Genomic DNA, 23,914 nt, shown 5'->3' on the forward strand with positions numbered 1-23,914 from the left:
GTTAACCCTATGACGCAGATGGGATACTGGTGTCCCTCTTATATATTTTTCTGTTGTTCTAATTACAAGCAAAAATGTGCTTTTATATTTTTTAATTGTAAAAACCACTAATAGTTACTAAAATTTGTTAGATTATCGGAACTATATTTCTACTAAAAAGTAAAATTAAAAAAAAAGTATTATGGATTATTTTTTTCCTTCCTATTCGAATATTTATCAATAATTAAATTTGTAAATTAAAGAAATTTCAATGATGAATAAGTGTTTCTCTTAGATGTAAATAAATATAAAGTTGAAAATTATTTGTTTGGAAATGAGTCGTATTTGCTACAGTTTACCTTTGATGCATAAAAAGAAACCGTTGCCTCATGCTGTATTTCATAATAGGAAAATAGAAAAATGCAAAATATTATATATTCATTCATTTTGGCCTAAATTAATTAAAAATAATGAAAAATGTATTAAAATTGTTTCAATAAAAACTCTGCATCAAAGGGTTAAGGGGTTAATTTCTAAATCCTTTCTTCCGCAGCGAAAATCATTTCTTTCAATGCGAGAATTTCTTGCTCTGTGCCATAAAAAGAAAGGAAGAAAAATCTGTGTAAGTCTTATTGCCCCTAGTGGTCAGTGAGAAAGAGAAAAATAATAGTTTGAAGTGAGTTAGTTTTTGTACCTCCCTCGTCGTATATAAACATGCTTGTGAAGTCAGGATACGATCTTTCCCGTCTTGAAGAGAGTGCAGCTCTAAAGGCCTCAAGTGGCCCGTGGTCTTCAAATAAGAACCCTTCGTTCGTTACCTATCTCATCTGAGAGAAGGAAAAAATTGCATTAAGTTCATTCTTAAGTATAAGAGTGGGAGGGTTGAGAAGAAAATAAATAAACTCGGAAGAGGCTAAAATGTTTGGAGTGGAAAATGTCACGATGTTTTTGTTTGGTTTGATAATAATTGTTTATGGCTTGGTTATAAGAGAAAATGTTTCGATGAGATTAAATCATCGATTTAGAATGAAAAAAATTTTGAGAATTTGTTCTTGAATTGCTTATAATATATGGGATCTTTTAAAAGCAAAATATGGTGAATTAAGAAAATTAAGCAGAAAATGTTGAATGCGTAATTTTAAAGGAAAATGACAATAAATTTTTTGTTCATATTTAAATTGATGAAGTATGAGCAAGGAAAACAGAATAAGCAAGGAAATAAACATTTGAATGTATGTAAATGCAAGGAAAAAATACATTTTTACCCAATTTATATCTAATTATTATTATTATTATTTTCGCAAGGAAAATTAGTCTTTATGCTAAAAGTCAACCGAAAATTAGATCACAATTTATAATTTTTTATTCAATTGACTTGCTATCTTGGTTCCATAAGATAATGCTTTGCTGAGCTGATATTATAAATTTAAAAAGGTTAAAAAAGTTGTTTGCTTTTTCACATGTCTTTGCAGGAAAAATGCTTTTGATTAAATATATTTTTTAAAAAAAACTGTTAAAAATGGAAGGGTTATCTTCGCATATAATATTCTATATCTTTAGAACACATATATCAAATTTTTTAACCAGTCTTTTTTTTAATATTCAAGAAGATAAGGATAATTAATCTAAAAATAAAATAACATAAGTCTCTAAACAAGAAATTTGAAAAACATGTTTTGTGAAAAAATATTGAAAACCAATATTTGAAATTTTATCCAATTATAATACTATTCTAAGTCATTTTTTTAAGAAATTTCAGTCACTTTTTATTGTTTTAAATTCAGAACTTATTTGCAAGAAATTATGTTTTCATTAGATATTACAATAAAAATTTTTGCTTTTTTTAAAAAAAGAAAAATTACGGACATATGTTTCTTAAATGCTTACTATACATGCATTTTTGTAAGCAAATTATTGTGGATAAAGTAAATTGAAAATAAATCATTAAAAGTACAATTTTGAAAAGAAATGCTTACACGTATTTATTTTAATGTATCGTTTTTTTAATTATTTAAGAGTTGCAATAAGCAAGATAAATAGGAAAGCGCACGAAATAAAACAAAAATTATTTCAAAAATTTTATAAAATTGTGTATCTGTAAACCATCAAAAATATGCTTTGAAATTGTACCTAATGGTCTGAAATAAATTATTAAAGTTAACCATAAAAAAAAAACAATCAAGCTATTATTGCCATATATTAAAATCGTATATTATTCTAAAATCAAACAAATTTAAAAATCAGTCTTCTTACTGCATTCGTAAGTGAAATGTTTATAATCAATAATTTCTTGATTTGTTTTTTAAAATTTGAGGAAATAATCATTAATCTAATAATTAATTCGCGAACAATATCAATTGAACTATTATGATAAAAAGGAAGACTTAATTTTTAAAAGGATTTAATGAATCTAAATTAATAATCATATTATGTTATTAAGTCTTAAGTTAAATCCCAATTATATACAAGCTCTTATATTATTTCGCTAATTGTAAATTAAGGAAACTTGATCCAAATAATATTTATTTAAGAAGATTAGAATGTTAGGTAATTCAATTTAATCATAGATCTTTAGAAAATATTCTACAAATATTTTTATAAAATCACTTAATTTCGATGAATAGTTAATTGTGTTTTGAAAACATGAACTATAGCTAACTATAAATAGAACATTCCTTTTATACTAGATATTACTGCTTAGGATTCTGATAACTACAAACTGTTTAATTCAAATAAATTTATAAGTATAAGATTAAATTTATATCATTAGATAAGCCAAATTAATTAATTATACTAGTTTATACTGCTTGTGGGTGAATTAATATGTTGATCAAAAAAAAAACTGTAATTTTGAAAATATGTATTGAACATGATACTTTTTTAACAGTATATTAATTTCATTATCCTTTAACTATAAGTTAATTGATAATTTTAACAAGCAGTAAAAATAAAAATAAATACAATTATTTAATTAGTTATTAATGAGCTTTAAATTCAGTCAATAATAATAAGTTAAATTTAGTTATTAATAAAGGAGCGCCTTTTTGAAATTAATTTTTTGACTTCTTTATGCATGAAAAGAAGACATAAATGAATTGGTGATTTGATTGAAACTAAGCAATTTTTTTTAGACAAAACGTTTTGTTGCTATATACATTTAAGTTCCTTTCTTCTTAATTCCTCATTTCTTATTAAAATCATAATTTATTATATTACTTATTATTATATATTATATTTTATTTTATATTATACATTATGTTGCGTATTACATATTATTATATTTCTATTATTATTTGGAATAAAACGTTCTCAATAAACATAAGTAATTGTAATTGGAAATGTTTCAGTATTGCATATGGATTTTTTTTTACTATTTAGCAATACATCCACAATAAAGCATTGTATTTTTTTTTCAAAACAAACTGGTATCGGTCAAAACGAACACCGATTTGAATAGTGTCCTTAATAAATAGCTGTAATAAAACAATAATTTAAATAAGTAAATATAAAGTTAGTAAGATATTTAAAAAAATGGAGAAAAAAAAACTTTTGCCTTAAAGCTAAAATGGAAATAAGTTCGACTAGTTCCGAGAGCTCACTAGACAATATGTCAATCAAGAGTACAATTCAACCGTAGTTTTCCTGACAAAAAAATTCCAATTTTAAGAGCTCGGAGCATGTAGCCCTTACTTCTATTTTAGCTGTCCATTTTAAATGAATAACGAATCCAATTCACTTCTTTCATTCTGAAGAAACTCATCCTGTTTTAAGAGCTCAAAAACATGCAGCCCTTTTCATTTTAACTTTCTATTTCATGTGAAAAACGTGTCCATTTCACCTGTAAGCTTTCATATACGGATCATTCTGTTTTCAGCACTCGAAAACATGGCGACCTTTTTTCATTTTAACTGTCCAAATTACGTGAATAACCAGTCCATTTCACAGGTAGTCTTTCTGATAAGGATTATTGTGTTTTCAAACCTCGAAAACGAAAACATGTTAATCTTTTTACCATTTTAACTGTCTATTTTATAGTGAGAACGAGTCAATTTCACCTATTTAAAACGCTAAAACAATTTTGAGATTTCTTTCATTTTAGTTGTCTATTTACGTGAATAACAAATGTTATATATGGTGTCTTTTTGACAAAGAAAATTTTGTTTTTAAAACCCGTTCTACCAGTTGTAATCCTGATGAGGAGAGTTTGGGTTTTTTTGCCTGCCGAAAAAAATCATACCTCATTCCATTTTAATTAAGCAGGCAAGGTCATTTATTTTTAAATGAATATCTACACTGAAGAGCCATTACATTATGACCACCCTCCATCTATAACAATAGGCTCGCCCAGGTTTTTATGGTTTCTCGCCCAGGAACAATGTCTTCATGGGGCACATTACGACCCATAATCCGCATAGAACAATCCCTGACGTCTGTAAGCTACTTGAATATAGTTGCAGACCAGGTTCACCCATTCATGGCAGCAGTTTTTCCTGCGGGAGATGGTGTTTACCAACAGGATAATGCACCATGTCATAAGGGTCGAATCGTCATGGAGTGGTTCGAGGAACATTCCAGTGACTTTCAAGATATGTCTTGGCCCCTAAATTCACCTGACCTTAATCCAATAGAGCATTTGTGATCCTACTTGGAAAACCAAATTCGTGCTGCCACGCTACCCCCCTCGCAATGTGAGGGAATTGCAGGACCAGTTGGTGAGCGCTTGGTACCAGATACCTCAGACTACCTATCAGCACCTTGTGGAATCAATGCCACGGCTGGTGTTAGCAGTTTTGAGGGCTGAAGGTGGTCCTACATGTTATTAGCAGGGTGGTTATAATGTAATGGCTCTTCGGTGTATATTTTAATAAAAAGTGGTAGTAACTATTTTTAATTTGTTAACCGAATTGTAAATGAATAATCTATCTCTAAGAGATATACAATGTGCCAAAAATATTCATTTCTTTTTTTCCTAATAAAAACATGAAATGTTACTTCTCCAGTTTTCATTTATCAAAATTCCTCAGGGGAATAAAACTCACATAAGTCAAAATTTCAGAACGTTAAAAATTTATTTCCTAACACTTCATTGAGCATTATATCTGAAAAACTTTCTATCTTATTAACTTTCAACTCCCACTAAGGAAATGACTGTATTAAAAATGATTTCATTCATACCTGTCATTATTTTTCTTACCACTTTCTCTCAAAAGAAATTTCTTGCAAAACAGTTTTGTAGAAAAGAGGAGCATAACTAAGAATTGCGCAGCAGGGAAAGTCAACGCTCGAAATAATAGTTGTAGAATGCATCATTAAGGAAACTATTCATCATCATTACGTCTTGAAAAACTAGCAACGCTAGAACAAATTTAAAATACAATTGCTAGGTATGGAAAGATTAGTTGGACTTTTGAGCGGTGGAAATGGAGCTAATGATGTTTTTACGTGCGAGAAAATGAAATAGTGAAGTTTTTACTTTCGAATATTTTAACGTAATATTTCGTTTTATGATGAACTGTTACTATAATTCATAGTTATGATGTAACGAGATGGAGGAAAAATTCAGAATCTTATTTTGCATTAAAAGGATATGTAATAGCAATAAATCTTTTGCATAATGAAGCGGTTTAAATTGCTTTTGTTAATATCTAGATGTTTAAAAAATTTTAATTATTACTCTCAAAGAAAAAAATGATTATCGAATATTTTAACGTAATATTTCATAATATGATGAGCTGTTACTATAATTCATAGTCATGAGGTAACAAGATGGTGAAAAAAATCGTTTCTTATTTCGTATCAAATGTATACGTATGCAATAAATATTTTGCCTATTTAAACAGTTTAAGTTACTTTTCTTAATTTCTAAACATTTATGTAAATTGAATTATCACTCAAAGAGAAAAAAAAATAGAATAATCTCGTACTTAACTGTGTTATCAAACATAGGCGATGTTTTGCAAACTGGATATGGCTATTCACTCTAAAGCAGTTCCAAACTCAAAAAAGTAACAATTTTAAAAATACGTTTTTTTCCTTTTAGCTATTTGGATGTATATGTAAAACTAACATAAAATACACTTAGTTCAAAGTATTTTCTAATCAAATATCATTTATGTAGTATTTGTGTTCAAAACCTTATTTGTGACCGAAAATTTTGAGAACTAAATTTATTTTAAAAACAGTGAGATATTTTTCTAATTACATGCAACTTGCAATTAGGAGGTTTAATTATTAATTTCATGCAATTTGGCGCTTAGGGTTCCCTGCAGAGGTATAGTTGAGGCAGAAATAATTTGATTAAAATATTAAAAATTAAAAAAAAAAGATTTTTGAGTTTTTAAGATTCATTGACTTCTGAAAAGGATTTTCTTTCAATCAGAGTATTAATCAAAAGTCACAGTTCACTTTCGTTTTCTAAATCCCATTTGCAATCAAAGATTTCAAAGATTTTAATATTATTTTAAAAAACATTGCATGAGTTGCTTATAATTGCATATAATCCAAAAGTTTTAAATGAATATTTTATACATTTAAGCACATAAGATATCTTATATACATGTTTAAGCAAAGAAGATATCTTATATATATATTTTTTTCTTCATATATCTTATACATATGAAGAAAAAAAAACATGTTTCAATACTTCAAAATAAAGATTAAGATTCCATTTCTAGGGTCGTAAGCGAAATCGAACTATTCTTGATGCCAATGATTCTCACTTAATTAATGGAATAGTACCTGCTAGGAACCTTTTACCACAGTACCAATTACCACAATACCAGTAGCATCGATTACCCTGATATCAGTGCATCCATTACTACATTACCATTAATAGCTATTACGTACCACAATATCATTAGTATCTGTTACCGCAATGCCAGTAGTATATATTACCGCAATATCAGTAGTTTCTATTACAACATTATCAGTTGTATTGATTACAAAAATACCAGTAGTATCTCTTACCACAATTTCAGTAGTATTTATTATCACAATACCAGTAGCAACTAATACTACATTTAGTCATGCATCACTGGCATCAATAACAGTTTGAACATATTTTTACGATCTTCGATAACGCATTAAAATAAAAAAAAATTGCCATTTTTAAGATTTAATAGCTTTACTGACACCTTAAAGGAATTTTCAAACAATCCAAACTATTTTTAATTATTTATTTTTCTTAAGGTAATGAATAAATTTTCATCAGTAATTTTACTCTCTTTCAGGTGTCACTTGTAAACAGATAAAAACGAGCAAGCTACCACCTCCTCCTTTCTACCCAAAGCCGTCCTATTCTTTTTCAAAGTTCTCAGGCCTGACCATCGTACAACCAGCCGCCTTATTGGATGGAAAGCAATTTGTAGTAGAGCCTGTCACCACACGCAATGTCACCACACAAATTGGACAGACTACTTACCTCCATTGTATAGTAGATAAGCTTGAAGATAAAACGGTGGGTGGGCTACAAAGGCAGGTAAAGCCAGCATGTTCCTGTGGAGCATGACCAACTAGTATTTTTTTTATCCTACTAACTTTAATTCTTTCACCCTGATTAAGATAATTACTTTTGCTTGCTGAGATTTAAAATGCAATTAAGTAGAGACTGTTTACTTAGTTTCAATGTTAATTTTAAGAAAGCTTCTAACTATGCCTTATTGAAGCTGCATTCTGTATCATCCATCAGTATATGTATAATTTTTTTCAAGGATTTTTCCAAACAAAAAAGAAGCATCTTCAATTCGAACCTGGTTCCAAATGTGAACAATACCCCCATCTTGTCGTAAAGAATTATCTTACTTTTAGAACGGATGCATAGTTTGCATATAAATATAAAATAATATTGAACTTTTTTTTTCAAAATGCCAATTCGGTGAGATTTTGACTTAAGAATAAAAATCAATTCAATCACTCCACACTCTTGTTAGTCTTTGTAAGAAAGGTCGAAGCAACAATTATTCCATTGACAAGGCAAATAAGTAAATATTTTTCGATTTTGACTTTAGTAACATTTCGTATTGTTAGATAGGCTAATTCACCTACATTCTCACTTTGCGACTTAAGTGCTGGCGAATTTTAGTATCGAATTATAATTAATTTGATTTGATTGAAGTAGTTTTAAAATCATATTGTTACACTGAGAAAAAAGGTACGGTATAAACTATCATATCATAGCAAAATTTACCGTGTTTCTGGCTCTAGGGGAACACCAAAAAGTTCGGTAATTTTTACAAAAGCGCTTCGTTAACGATTTTGGTAAAATTAACTATAAAATATGATTTTATAATAGGTGATAAAAATTAGTAAATGTGATAAAATTTGGTAATTTTATCACGATACCTTTTAGCATGGCATAACTAAAAATTATTCGGTGAAATTTACTTCTCAGCATGTTTTTTTTTTCCTAGCGGGATGGTAATAAGATCTATAATTTTGATAACCAGAATTTCCAGTGAAATGTTACCATTTAACCATTATTATTTATCATTTATTATTTCCATAATAATGTTACCATTATTTAAGTACCGTAAATGACTTTTATGAATTATGACTTTTCGTACCATAAATACTATACCATACAGTACGGTAATTTTACCGCAATTACTGTTCTCCTTGTAGATAGCTCTACATCTAACCATCGATGATATTCGATGATTAGTATTAAATAGAGCACTCAATAACAACATTGATTTAAAACTTGAATATTTCTAATTAAGTATCTTGAAATGTTTCTCTATTATGCTTACAATATTGTACCTCATTCAAATACTTATAAATTTATAAAGACATGGATACCAATTATTCTTTTTTCATCATGAGCTGAAAATATTGATACTTAATCCAAAAACAAATTCAATTAAGCTAATTCTACGTTTTTTGGTCTCTGTATACAAAATAAGGAAAAAAAATATTTGTTAATCATAACTATATTAAATTTTTCATTTTGAGGCATAGCATTTTTTTTTTTGGTCGTATAATGACATAAACAATTTTTCAAGCAAATTAACACCCAAGAGAGCAATTAATAATAAAATAATAAATAAGGAAGACCAACTTATTGTTCGTGCAAAAATTCCAGACTATTATAGAAATAATTAAGGTGATTCTGCAAAATGTTTGAAAAGTTTTATCAACCACTATTCATGATAGCACAAATGTTTACCTTCTTTTAATTAGGAAATATATTTAAAATTATAGGGCCTTTTTTTATGAAATAATTTGAAGTACCAAACAATTTTAATATCAAAGTTTCTAAATTTTAATCACGAAATTTAAAAGCAAGTAATTCTGTCTAGACATGAAATTTGCACTTTTTCTTCTTTTGCACTGGGATTTCTAGAACAGTTTCAAACTGAACTTTTGATTTATATGATTTTTAATTTTCTTCAAAAATAATAGTTTCCTTTCAAAGGAAGTTCGAAAAAGAAATTATCTGAAAGATCAATCGTAATTGAAAGATCATTACTGAAGGTAGGGAAAAATAGAAGAGTTTGAAAAATAAAAAACCGCATGAACTTTAAAAATATCTTCATATCTATTACTTCAGCAGTTTTTGATTTATCGATTTAGTTTTATTCTTATTTTTTAACAAGAATTTTTTTAATGCGCAAGTGCATACAAAATCACGATGAGGGATTGGATATTATTATTTCCTTTCCTTTATATCTATATTATAACTGTAAAATGGCGGTTAAAAATCCTCTGAGCAAACATAATTATTTTCGGCTATTCTGTTCTTTCAATGTTTATACTAAGCGATCCAAGAAGAATAAATTATTACCCTATTGTGTTTCAACTTCACCATAATCTCTTTTCACGTTATTTCAATTTAAAACATTTATTCCAAAAATCCTACTTGATTATAAAGATATCTCTTTTGTTTTATTTTTAATTTGATTTTCTTCGCCAGACACATTCACTCCTAAAAAGGACTGTTGGTATTCTTTTATTTTCTTGGCTGTAACTGGATGCGACCTTCAATATATTACTCCCAATTACGTATAATAGAGACCGATGTAATGAAGGCAGTTTCCGGTTCAAGGGTCTCATGCTTCTTCCATAGTTTCTTTCCCGGTTTTAGGTGCTAAATTGGGGTTGGCCTCAGATGAAATTAACTCCCGTCCGTCACTTCTTGCTTGGCGCGAAATGAGGCGCTGGAACATTAATTTGGAGAGTAGGTTTCGCTGAATGGAGAATAGGGTCAATTCACATGTGTCTCGTTTCCGGATAAATTACCAACTATTCTCGCATAATTTTTCCGGATAATTTTGTTAAAACGTATTTATTGCTGTTATTATATAAAATACTGTACAACCCCGTCTTTTGTTTTAGAAAATGATCTATGTGAAATTGTTATTCAAGATGAGAAATTACTGAAGTCGTTAGTTTAATGTAGAAAAAAAAATGGTTGGAAATTGAATATGATGAGAATATAAAAGCAGTTTTTATGTTAATAACAGGAATTTTTTTTCGTGTGTGTATTGTAAGAAAAAATATTATATCGTTTAATAAAAGGCTAAGCCTCCTGTACAAAAACGTTTCCTGTGTAGCTTTTGTTCTGTCAGAGTGGGGAGGGTATTTCTTGGTTGCAAATGGACTCAACTACCATTTTTATTCTAAAAATGTCCTAAGAGAAAAATTCAAGGAAATTATTTTGCTACAAATTACTTTACGTATAATGATAATATTTCTAGAGGGGGAAAAACGCACGTCTGATTGATAAAAACAGAAATGGTCTCATTAAACCGTTCATTTTGTAATTTTTCATTTCAGATGGTAACGGCTTACAGAAAATTCTGGTTCTTAAAATTATTGTTCTTAATAACGCGTAAATTTCGTAAAAATTGCGAAACTGAATAATACATTTAACCAAATAAATGCGTTTTTACACCAAGCTCTGATTTTAAGTGACCAAATTTCGTCACAGTTACCAAATTTTATCACATAAGTATAGTAATAATTTTGGTAAACAATGTAAAGTGCTACGATAAAAATTATCGACACTTTTGGGCGTTCACATAGAGCCAGAAACACGGTAAATTTAACTATATTCTGGTAATTTTGACCACACATTTTTTTCCTCAGAGTGTAATGATACATTAATTGGGCTATAAATATATTTGTCAAAATTATTTTTCATTCAAAGATTCGTTTCAAAAAGTACAGAAGCATGGAGAAAATTTTAATTTTCGAATGACCCAGTTCAAATTTGTTTTGAATTTGTTAAAGTAGGAGTAAGAGGAAGGAAACTTCAAAATATTCCCATGGTATTATAAACACCCCTTTTTTTTGTAAGTTTGTTGATGAGCGGCGGTCTTTTATACCCTTTTCAGGAGCGTAAGGCTTTTACAACCAGATTAGGTCAGGCTTTTACAACCAGAACACCAATTATCCATTACCACAATACTAGTAGTTCATATTACCATAATTAATTAGGCACCGTAGGAATAAGTAAATTGTTTGGCTATTTTTAATGGCCCTTCTGACAGGCTAACAACACAGTAAAAAATTCCACTTCTTACCGTAAAATCCATTTTTACCGGAACATGCTACAGAAAAAAAAACATCTGATATACCGTAGTGTTTGCTGCAATAATTTCCATAAAATCACTGAATAAATCTAATTAAGTAGCTTTTACTGTAAAAATTACTGTATAATATTTCACGGTAAGAATCGCTTTTAAGGTAAAATGAATTTCATGGATACACCCATAGAATTGGCGCTTTATACCGCAATTTGATCCGCAATTTTTTGCATTGTAAAACCTTTGTTTTCGAAAAATGATTGCATAATATTCTATATTGAATAGAAGTTTAAAGGAAATGGAAAAAAAATAAAGAAACTCATTAAATTGCGTACCTTTCTTAAAACTATGTTTTGTTCAAAGCGCGCCCCGTAATATTCCCTCCATTTAATATCTATTCAGACGTAGTTTGCGCAACTTGTTATTTCATTATATAATTTAATTTCGATGCAGTATACTGCTATTAAATTATTTATTCAATTAAAACCTTACTAGGATAAAAAAAATGAAAATTAAGAAATTCATATCCTAATTCTGATTAATAACAATACAAAAAGAAACATTAAACTTAGTATAAAATTTAATTCAAAAGTCTAAGAAATATGAATAGAGAGTTTCGTTTTATTAAAAAACTTCATAAAAGTGAATACAACTAGAATATTATAAAATATACCGTATTTCTGGCTATATGTTAACACCAAAAGGCTCGATAATTTTTCAAAAGAATTTTGGAAATGATTTTAGTAAAATAAACAAAAACATTTTCTGTTAAATGTACAGGTCAATTTTGTATTTTTCACTAAATGTGTGGTAATAACAATGTTAATTTTGAACTCTAAATTCTCAGGTAAACCGTTACCAAATGAATAGTTTAAGTACCTTATATTTTGATTTTATTAAATAAAATTATGATTTTTTGTACTAGAAATTTCAATGTTCGGTAATTTTACCGGAATTTTTTCTCCGTGAAGATAGTTTTACATTTTAACAGATTTTTTGCATCTTACCAGATTTTTTTTCTCGATGAATTTAAAACAAAATTCGATTCGAACACTTCCTTATAACATATTGTCATTTAAATTTTGTCCCAGCTAAATAGCCTAAAGTATCGTTTTTTTAATGGAAATAATTAAATGTCGTCTATTTCGAAACTGTTTTTCTATTTATTTATTTCCTTCTCGCTTAAGAATTTATATTTATTAAGTAGGTTAAATCGTAAAAAAAAAATCCAAAAATAAAATAAAATGAAAAATAAGCTATTTTCTGCGCCACAGCAAAGAAAGCACATATTTGTTTGCTACCTCACATTCACGAGTCTCACAGATTCATTGAGCTTTTTTTTTTTATTATTCTTTTGACTTTTTTTCCTCCTTTTTTCTTTTTTTTTCAGCAAAAAAAAAAAGAAGCTGAGAGTCGTCTGCTGCATGACAGTTTGATTGTTTTTGTACAATATAAGCGGACTCGGAGGTGTAAAAGTTAACTCTGGCATTTTACGACCTCAACAATTGATATTCTATATATTGTTTTCTGTTTCGCTCCTTTTTTTACTAAGCAAACTTGCTGACGCTTCTTTGCTTAAGAAAAAGAGAGAAAGAAATAAAACAAGAAAAAAAATTCTACTTTTTTTTTTCTTCGGCCTGTTTTTATTCCCACCGGGGTAAAAAAGTTTTCTGTTTGCACAGCAGCTTTTCTTGTAGTTATCTGGCTCATATCTTAGTTTTCGCAGTTAAAACTCAAACACTCATTCTGTGTGTTTTCCTATGCAGATTTCTTTCCTTGTAATTAAATTTGTTCTGACGGAAAACATTTTATGATAACACATCTGATTTTGCAGTCAGTTTACAACTTATCTTCACTGTTGATATAAACCGAAATCTTATTTGACAAACGAACTGGTGAAATTCCTGTTGAATATACTTTAATTTATTTGACCTAGGAGTAAAAGTAAAGAAGTATAAGTTATAAACCAGTTTTTTTTTTTTTACCTGTTGTAGATAAAGTGGAAGATGTGTAATTTTGCAAATGCTGATGTTGATTTGCAAGGCGCCAAGCTAATTGGAGAAACCTCCAACATTTTCTCTTTAAACTGACATTTTTTAGATTTAAGGCAGTCAGTACTTGCCCCTTTAACCCTTTGACGCAGAATTTTTATTAAACTTATTTTTCATATTTTTTCGTTACTTTTTATTATTTTAGGGTCAAAATAGGTAAGAATGTAAATGTTTTAATTTTAATGCATTTGTTTCAATTTTAAATGTTTCAATTTGTAAATGCTTCAAATTTAAATGATTAATGTATATATTTAGATACCAATACTAAAAATTTTTCAGTGTGAATCAAGATTACATAAAAAAATCCCCGTTTATATATAAAAAAAAAAAAAAAAAAAAACTCTTATATTTTTTTCTTAATTGCGTGCTGTTAAGTCAATGCAATAAAAAACTAGCTCTACTCTACTTTAAAAAAATTAAACTTTAAAAAAATAATCTTATGCTTATGGATTACCAATCTCTAATCGCTTTAAGAACCGTACTTTTTGAAACGGTATTTCTCCCAAATGATTATTAATTCATTTAATTTAACCAGTAGATAATGCAGTTTTCCGCTTCGGAAAAATAATCTGTTTTTACTTTTATTTGTAGTCGTTTCTAAACAAAGTTATACTATTTAAATAAGCTCTTATTTTAAAATGTGGAAACTACTGTGACATTGATGTATCTTGTCTTAACTTAGAGATAATAAATAATCCGAATTCATATTAAAATATTTTGAATTAATTTCATTATACTGCTGCCTTTTTGTATAAATATATTCAATAAAATGCTGAATGTTTTATTTATATGATTTAAATTTATATGATATTACGTCAGATAGAAGTATTATTAAATAAATAATTTGCTGTATTTTATAGTGCTTGGAATTTAAAAAATTAAATAGCATATTAGGGTAATACGAAGTACAGTATGCAAATATAACGAATTGCAGTATGCAAAATTAAAAAAAATGGACCACCCTGAATAAATTTTGATCTAATATTTGGATTTTCACGTTCTAGGATCTTCACGTTCAAACTTAAAGGTTCGAAGGGTTGACCTCAAGTATGCTAATTACTTGGTGTAGACGATATTTAAAGTTACGAAATTAAACCCAAAAACATACTTTCTCCGAATAAACATAGCTTTTTTTCAACGGACTCTGGTTTTCCCCCCACATTTACTAAATTTTATCACACATTATAAAACAATACTTTATTTTTAATTTTATTAATCTCATTACAATGTGCTACGGTAAAGACTACCGAGCTTTTTGACGTTTCTGCAGAGCTAAAAATGCAGTAAATTTTATCACATTTTAGTAGTTTTGACCATATTTTTTTCCTCAGAGTTTCAACTAAACATTTTAAGCTTTTTTTTGATGAAAAGGATATTTAAATTATAATGTCCAAAACTTCGTTTTTAAAATTGTTTGAAAAAGATTTTTTTATTCATCATGACACATTTTGCTCTAGCCAATTATTTGTCAATTAAAAAAATTATTTCATATCGAAAACAGTTATATTAGATCTAGTATTTTAGTGCTCTTTGTCATCGAGTTAATCCCCCCCCCTTGGCTGATGGCTTGGGTGTTTTCTGCCTTACCTCAAGCTACTATGCAAAAGTAATAAATGAAGGATATAGATATTGGAATTAGAAATTTATGAATAATATTACAAATTTGTTGACTCAAAGCCGAATTCGGTTTAAATTATTATTTTTTAACTATATAATATTATTAAAATCTTCAAGAGAAACAGAGAATAAAGTTGAGACATATTAACGATTTTGAAGGTAATGACTTTGATGATTGATGATTTTGTTGCTGTTCTTTGATGCTTGCTTTCCTATAATACAAAGTGATTATTTCGTACACCTTTTAACCATCGCTAGATATTCTCCCGTTCATTTGTCTCATCTTCTCCTCTTTCCAAAAGTCTCTTGACTAACTAACAACTTCCACCTCTATTAAAAACAAAAACCAATATTTTTCTAAGTTAAAAATGATAGTCGATTAAAAAACATATAAAATGGGACATAAATATTTCCGCCAAAATCGGCAGTACCGGCAATTCTTTAAATCTTATAAACATCTATCGCAAGTATTACAATTCAATGAAAAACTGTTAGTTATTAATATCAATGCATTTTAGTAAGTAGGATGCATAATTGTAGTGTAATTAATCTAATACGAAGTATCATTATGTATTAAATTTAATGGCATCAAAATGTTTGCAAGAATATTTTACGTTCATAAAACATCTGCATTGTATTTTTATTTAGCCTAATGTGCTGTGCATGCATGTTTTCATTTTATAATTAAATCATAAAATATTAATACGTTTCGTATCGTATAAAATTTTGAAAAGTGTCGTTATTAAGACTAATAGCAACTGTAACTTGTATACTACTAGAGAAAGTTTTTCACTTTTAAAATTCTTTTTGGCATAAAAAGTAGTACGTGTTCTAGTTGCAGTTTGTACAATACAAGAACATTAATTTTAAGGCATAAAAATAAAGGAACAAAAACTAATAAAAAGACAAAATTCTATAAAATATCATTACTTTAGAAAACGTGAATTATCTTTTAAAACAAAATGAAACTTATTCTTTTTAAATTTTAAAAACTTTCTTTACCTGAGTGCATTATTTTAATAAGAACATAGAAAGCGTTCACTAACGACAGCTCTTTATAGGAATTTATTGAATCTTAAAAGAATGTAAAACCTATGAAATTTTAAGTCGCGAAGTTTTAAGAGTAATCTTAAAACTAAAAGTAACCAAAACTTTAGAAAACTTTCTAAAGAGCACTCACTGTAATTGTTAAACTAAAATCATACAATCGGCTGTCGTTTTCGATTGAAAATAACCTCACACAACTTTGTTTATGTATATATGTAAAAAGAACTTTAGAATAACAATAAAATAAGAAAGATTTTACCTTAATCAAGTTTACATTTAAAGGTAAATTTTTGATTATTCAGTCTTAGGATTCGTATTATTTTTTGTTCTTGATTTCGAGAATAGCACTTACTTAGACAAAAATTACTGTTAATAATTCTTAATCTTCTTCACTATATTAAAGTCATGGTTCATTTTAAAACCATATTAAGATCGTTGCAACTTCGAGCTTATCCATTGTATGGTTCATATGATATTATGATTTTTCAAAGAGTCTTGATTTTGCAATCAAGGCTTGGTGTCTTGATATATGTTTTAAAAAAAACTAGATCAGCCATCAGTGAGAATCTCGTTCTCAATTTAATAGGAATTGGAAAAGTTTTCAAGACTTTTTTTCTAATCTGCCCATTTTTTAGGCTTATTGAAATAAAGTTAGCCTGTATGCCACGAGGCTTATAATAAAATGGACGAAAAAATTACTCACTCAGACTGAATCTGCTTAAGCTTATTGCAGAACACAATTTTTTAAGATTATTAACAGTAATGCTGCACTTCATTGGATTTATAGCAATCTTCTGGAAATAAATCTGGCTGATTAAGTAATATGATATACATATATTTGCTTTTTAGTCTTAAGGTATGAGGGTTAAATGAATAAGCGTAAAACTTTTCAGGTTGATTAAAATACTGGAAACTTCTCTTATCAGTCTGTCACACTTCAAATTGCCGGGATTGTATACAAAGATACGTACAATTAAATTTTCCTACGAAATGTATAAAACTCGCAAACATAGGAGCTGGTATTGGGATTTGTCATTAACCAGTTTTTCTAAGAGTGTAGTCAGAAAAATAAAAGAGTGCCTAAGAGTGCTTACAAATAGTAGCACCCTATTTTTTTGTCTTATAGATACCACATCATTCTTACTCTAAAAATAATTTTTAGTTTAAGAAAAAGCTGAAAAAATCTGTGTAAAATTCGGAAAACTTGTTGATATTTAATAATTTAAATAAGTAAATTTTTTCGATATTTATTATTTTTTTGGTTATAAATTTTGATATTTACTCTGTAACTTTTATTATTTACGCATTTCATTGAAAAATCCAAATGTATGAATTTATTTTAATTTCTTTTTTAAATGAAAAGCGTAAAATTTAAAAAAAAGACTCTTTTAATAATGTACAAAAAGACAAAAAGCTAAATTTTATATCAGCCGCACAGATATACCCTACACAATATTTATTAGAACCTGTAACACCAAGTCCAATTGAAATTTAAATTAAAGTTACAGTTCTAAACCTATTAAAAATACACACACTCAAACATTTCACTTTTTTGTTGGAAATAAAATAAATAAATAAATCTTCATAATAAGGTACTTCTAATTAAAAACTCGCCAGTTCTACCGAAAGTAAATTTAAAAAGACACCCGAGTTTTATATTGATAAAATGTTTTTGTGAAATTTGTTTACATACACATACAAATTTTATTTGTATATAAATTTACCATCCTAAATAAAACAATTAATTCTGTAAGCATTTTAATCCTTTAATCAATAACTAAAAAAAGCGTAAAAAATAATGACTTAAAATTAATCTTTTGTTTACCATTCTAAACACCGTTTATCACGAAAAATAAATAATGTTTAAATCTAAAGTTAACAAATATCATTTTCTTCAGATACATAATTTTTTCTACTCTCAGATTTTTACCTCTCTGGAATTTTCGAACAAACAGCGCGTTTATTATGACAGGTATACGTTCGAAATAAAGAACAATTTCATTGTCTTCTAATTCTTTTATGTGGTTTATTTATATGCAGCTATTTTTATTCTTTCATTCGTAGCAAAAAAACAATGCTATCGAAAGCGGAATTGTTTACCCCTTTCTTTTTTTTTACAGCATTCATAACCAACATAATACTGCTAGTGTGAAATATTGTTTTAACTTGTTTGACAGACGTCCTTGGTTCATGAAAAATAAATTTATTCGTTTGGTTTTTTTTTAAAGAGCAATCAGATTCAAGATCAAGGCTTTGTCGGCTGCCAAAAATAAACGAAATATTACATTTCTATTTGAAAGTCGGAAGTTGTTATGTCTGTCAAATTGAAGATAGGTTTTATTTCTCTTTCTATGCCTTGTTGATGCGGTCTTTCCGCGATTGAATATGATCTATGTAAAATATTTTCGTGGAATAAGAATTGCATTTTTATATCCTTTGTCATCTTGATTTTTGAAAATGCATGTTCTGCTGCTATTTTTTTCAGAAGAAGTATGAAAGATTTTTTTTTTATCAATTCATGATAGGTTTTCGGATTTTGTGTGAACAATAAAACATATTTTCACTAGAAAGGTATTAAACTTTACAAACTAATGTGTTTTAAGACGTTAATACTAAATATTTGAAGGGAAGTGCAAGGTGAACATCTTATAGACCTAAAACGTTTCCTGGAATTCTCTTTTCTTTCTTTTTTTAAAGAGCAATCAGATTCAAGATCAAGGCTTTATCGTCTACCAAAAATAAACGAAAATAAACTAAATATTACATTTCTTGTTGAAAGTCGGATGTTATGTTTGTCAAATTAAAGGTTGGTATTATTCCTCTTTCTATGCCTTGTTGATGTGGTCTTTCTGTGATTGAATATGATCTATGTAAAATACTTTCCTGGAATAAGACTTGTCATCTTGATATTTAAAAATGCATATTTGCGGCTATTTTCTTCTTTAAAGAAGCATGAAATATATTTAACATTTCAACTATTCATAATAGGTTCTCTCGAATTGAGTATGAACAATAAAACAAACTTTCCATAGAAAGATATTAAACTTCACAAACTAAAATATTTTTAGACATTAATAACAAATACTGTCGAACCTCGGTCCATGTTCCCGCATCTTTCATTTTCCCGTAAGTATCGTCTTGTTTTTACTGTCTCGTCACAAATGGTATTTTTCTATTGTTGATAATACTCGTTTGGATTGTTTTGAGAACTATTTAGTTAACATTTTTATTATCGTTCCGATGAAACGAAAAGAGCGCTTCTAACTGAATTTTCCAAGAATATTAAAGAATTAAATTAGTTTTTTCAACTTTCCATCGTATCGTAAATATTTTTGCAATGGTCATTCAATTTTTTCAATTACAATTTTTTACAATTAATGTAAATTTATAACTTTAAATTGAATACTTTTTAAACTTTTACGCACGTTAATTTATTACATTCCATACTTTTCATGTGATTATTTGATATTTTATGTTGATCGGCATTCGCCGTTTTCTCGCATCTATCGTTTGCTACGAATTGTCCTATGAGAAAGGATCATTCGAGGTCATACTTTATTAGGAAGGAAGTAAAAGGCGCATATCTTATTGACCAAAAACGCGGGATTCGAGCCCGCGAGCATCGGCTCCGCAGTCAGGCACGCTAACCACTCGGCCACCTAGTCGCGAAATAAAAAAGTAGTTTTAGTTTTCTTCGCTTTTTTTCTAGCATTTGCACATCTGAAGTTTTTTAAATAATGTCGTAAGAGACAAGGCAAACATTATTTTGTGTACTATTTTAACATTAAAAAATATAAATATAAATTTTTTTAAGTCTTTAGGTTTTTTGTCTTCTCAGTAAACTACTATCTTTTTGTCTACGTTTATTTTTTGACACAAATATAAATTTTCACCTAAATACAAAGTTCCGAATTAAATTCAAAGAAATGTATTAACAAAGTCACAGTTGTTTTTCCCCTAAATTTATAGTTCTCAAAACAGTTTGTATTATTTAGTAGTTAAGAAAAACAACTAGTCATAAATTTTTAGCTCTCTATAAATTTATCTAAGGCATTGATTGAATCTTACTTTAAATTTAATTCTTAATCATTTGTTTAAAAGAAATTTAATTTAGAGATTATTTACAAGCAATAATTTTCCGGGAAGTTATTTTACTTTCGAAAGTTAGAGAAACTTCTTTCAAGAAAGATTCTAAAATATCTTCCCAACATTCGATTGAAGAACTTAAGAAGAGAAGAAGAATTTTTCTAGCGTAATAAATTCACCTCAGAGAGAATAGTTTCTCACCTCTATCCAATATCTTTACTCAGTTTTATTTCCCACTCAAAAACCTTTATACCTCATTCGAAACTGCTACATAAGTTTCGAAGAACACACAAACAGACGACAAAAGAATAATTTATCTGTCGCATTCTTTCTGTGGCAACAGAAGATTACGCGGGAAACAGCGAAAGGGGCAATCTTTGGGCCAATCACATTTCGCCGTCCTTTCTAACTCTAGCGAAAAGGTATGCCAGTGTCGCTATTTTTTCGCAGTGTCGTTCACATTTGTTTTTGGCGAAGAGCTGAGAGCCTTCTACCAAATAAAAGTGTTCTTTTGAGGCTAAAAACAAAAAGCAAAGAAAAAAAAACCAAAGATAAAAAAACCAAACGATAAAAAAAAAACACACAGTTCCATTTACTTGACAGAAGGTTCGGATTTCGGCATTCCTTTATCTGACTTTGTCTCTTCAAAAAGCATTTGCAATGAATAACAAAGTGCCAGAGCAAAGTGAGAAATAAATTGCCAAGCCATTGAAATAAAACATGAAAAATCACATAAACTATAACTTATATATTTTTTTATTTACACGCATGAATGTGTCTGTTTTAAAACTAACATCGAATGTCGATATTTTCATAAAATTTTATTATATTAGGTAAAACATTTAAATTAAATAATTCCATTTGAGAAAAAATAAACCTTGGTGTTTTTGAAAATGTTCATCTTCAATAGCTGAGAAGAAATAAATTAGAGTGTCTGGAATGATGTTTTTATAATTATCTCGAACATTCGATTTCTCTCAGATTTGGGACTGCAAACGTTCATTTTGTTAGTCTGGAAATTTCAATATCTTCCTAAATGTCAAGAATCATGTGTCAAATATTGAGACGAACTAGAAACCGTGAAAAATATTTTGAATGAAACCAGCATTAATGAGAAGATTACAAAGCAAACCTTCTACTGTTCGCCCGACACCAAGAGGAACGCAGCCTATCACCCATATACTGTGGCTGAAAAAAAATCATGGTTATGTTGTTAAAACGAAATATTCAATTAATGAAGTTTCAGGTGATTTCAAGGTGAAGAGGCAATTTGAAATTAGATTTTTATGTTTCATTTTTTTTTTCATAAGAATATGAATAAAATTAGTTTTATCCATGGAAATTTGGTATTGATATTCCAAGTATAAAATCATATTACAAGATATTTTTTGAGAAACTAATTAATTAATTTCAGACATGACGTATAGGACAAAGTTGAAAAAACAACATAATATATTTTAACATTCAAATAACATTAATATGATAGATTGTAATAATTGAATGTTGAAATAATATATAAAATGAATTTAAGTCTTGAAGAGTTATAACTTAATCGTGCATAAAATATGAATATTCATAAATTAGCTTTATTTAAGTATTATCTACTCCCTGTTTTTTTTTTTTTAAATTTTCAGTAATTTGAATATTTTTTTCAAAGTATATATTTTTTTAATATCACACGCTATAATTACTTTTACATAGTTCACTTTTATATAAATGCTGCTTTACAAATTAGCAACATATTAATAATTAAAACTTACGACCTTACATCAAGAAGTAATTTAGCTTCAAGTTGTAATTAATCTAAATTAAATAAGTATCATAAAATATTGATAAACACGCCTAATTTAATTAATTAAGTATGCGTAGCACCGTCTCAAAATACTTTATAAAGAGTGATTAATGTGGGTTCAATGTTAACGAGAATAAGTCATTAAGAAAGTTTGTATAAACAACACGTTGTTCATAATTGATGACTGCTTATTCATTGTTTTAATGCGACACATAGGTATATAATTTATACGTTATAAGTATCAGAAAAATGTCATTTTGTTTAAACTAGGTGACAAAATCCACCGCTCGCTGGCGTTCAAAAACCCCTTTATTACTTCGTAATATATTGTTTCCTTGAAACAAAATAATTAGTTTAAAAAATTTAAATTATTTCCTTATAATATATTTATTGAAAGTAATTCTGTTTGCTAAAGGTTATGCTTTCCACTTCCAAATGTATATCTAATTTTTAATAACTAATTTGGAGCATAAACCATTTTCTTAGTAAAATAACGTTTGGAACCCGACCAGGCAGCCGAGTGGTTAGCGTGTCTGACTGCGGAGCCATTGGCAGCGGGTTCGAATCCTGCTCAGGGCATGGATGTTTCTTTCTCTCTGTGTGTGTGTTCTATGTCCTTTCTCCTTTGTGTGAATGTGACCCGCCCTATAAACGGGTTTGTGGCTGTGTGACGTGGGCGACGCTGCTCCACCGCCGTGGCTTCGCCACAGGTGCCCACTGGGTAACGATAAAAGAGTAGCAGTTCTGGCATTCCTGTGGCCAATGGGACAATCCCCAAGTGCCCACCATTAAAAAAGAATTACGTTTGTAGTTTAAGCTTTTTTCATAATAAATTTTGTCGGTAATAATTATAATTTATTCTACGATTGAAAAAAAAATCCTGCTGGACAAATATTTTGCTTAACTCACCAGTTACGGTTATCAGCGCAGGTTCTCCAATTGTTCGCAATTGGAAACAACTGACTCTTTAAACGAAGAAACCCGCTTAGTCGTTCTTGAAGTAAGAGATTGCCACTAAAAGACATCGAATATGTCACTCTGATCTATTGTTTGGAAGTTGCTACGACAATTTTTGGACTGGTCTTTTTTAGAACAGAATTGAGCTCTTAGACTTAAGCTACTCTGACCAAGAGTATCTTAGAGAGCTCACTTTCGAAACTAAGCATACCATTTCTGGAGAAATGTTGCAGCTGTAGACTGATAGCAGCAGGGTTTATGGTGCTATCACAGGAAGTGGAGTGTTCATCAAGCATAGGTGTGGCATTAGGATTTGTGGGAGAAACCCTGACTTCTGCTTCGTTTTTCGAGCGGAACTCATAGCTATTGAGGTGGCCTTGAATCATTCTGTCAATGAGGATATCAATGCAGATATCTAGATTATGAGCGATTGTCGAAGTTCAATCCATCGTTGATCAGACTGTTGGAAAAAAATGATGACAAATTGAATAATGTGAATATTGTCCAGCATTTCAGATGTTTGGGTGCTTATTACTTGATTTATTTTCAGTGCGTACCATAACACGTAAATGATTATGGAAACGGGATAGAGGATGACTAGCTAAACTGGGCAGTCTTATAGATTCTATTGGTGATGGATGTTTTACTTTCTCTGGAATTGATTCATGGGTGAAATTGGATATCAGATCCTAGTGGAGAATGGCTCCTATTTATGTGTACAGGGTGCGTAGCGTTTGTAAAAAGTACTTAAAGGTGTTTTTTTGGGGATTTCGTTTTTAAAAGCTTTTATTGATGCTTTTTTCAGCTGGCGTTTTTAAAAAGTGCTTTTTTTTCCAAATAATTTTTTTTCTCCCTTCAGT

The 23,914-nt window shown here is 28.8% G+C and overlaps 1 protein-coding gene across 2 annotated transcripts in view; it reads left to right on the plus strand.

Moving 5' to 3' along the window:
- LOC107436611 (neurotrimin) overlaps positions 1 to 23,914 on the plus strand; it is a 227,523-nt gene that overhangs the window by 165,556 nt on the left and 38,053 nt on the right. The window contains exon 2 of one of the 2 annotated variants that reach the window (XM_021148982.4): positions 7,209 to 7,456. In XM_021148982.4, coding sequence (XP_021004641.3) covers positions 7,209 to 7,456 — 248 coding nt within the window. The remainder of the gene's footprint in view (positions 1 to 7,208; positions 7,457 to 23,914) is intronic. The other variant, XM_021148983.4, reaches the window with a different exon arrangement.

This window comes from Parasteatoda tepidariorum, chromosome 8 (assembly GCF_982258835.1).
Source record: "Parasteatoda tepidariorum strain Cologne lab strain chromosome 8, Ptep-v5.0, whole genome shotgun sequence".
NCBI classification, from domain to species: Eukaryota; Metazoa; Arthropoda; class Arachnida; order Araneae; family Theridiidae; genus Parasteatoda; species Parasteatoda tepidariorum.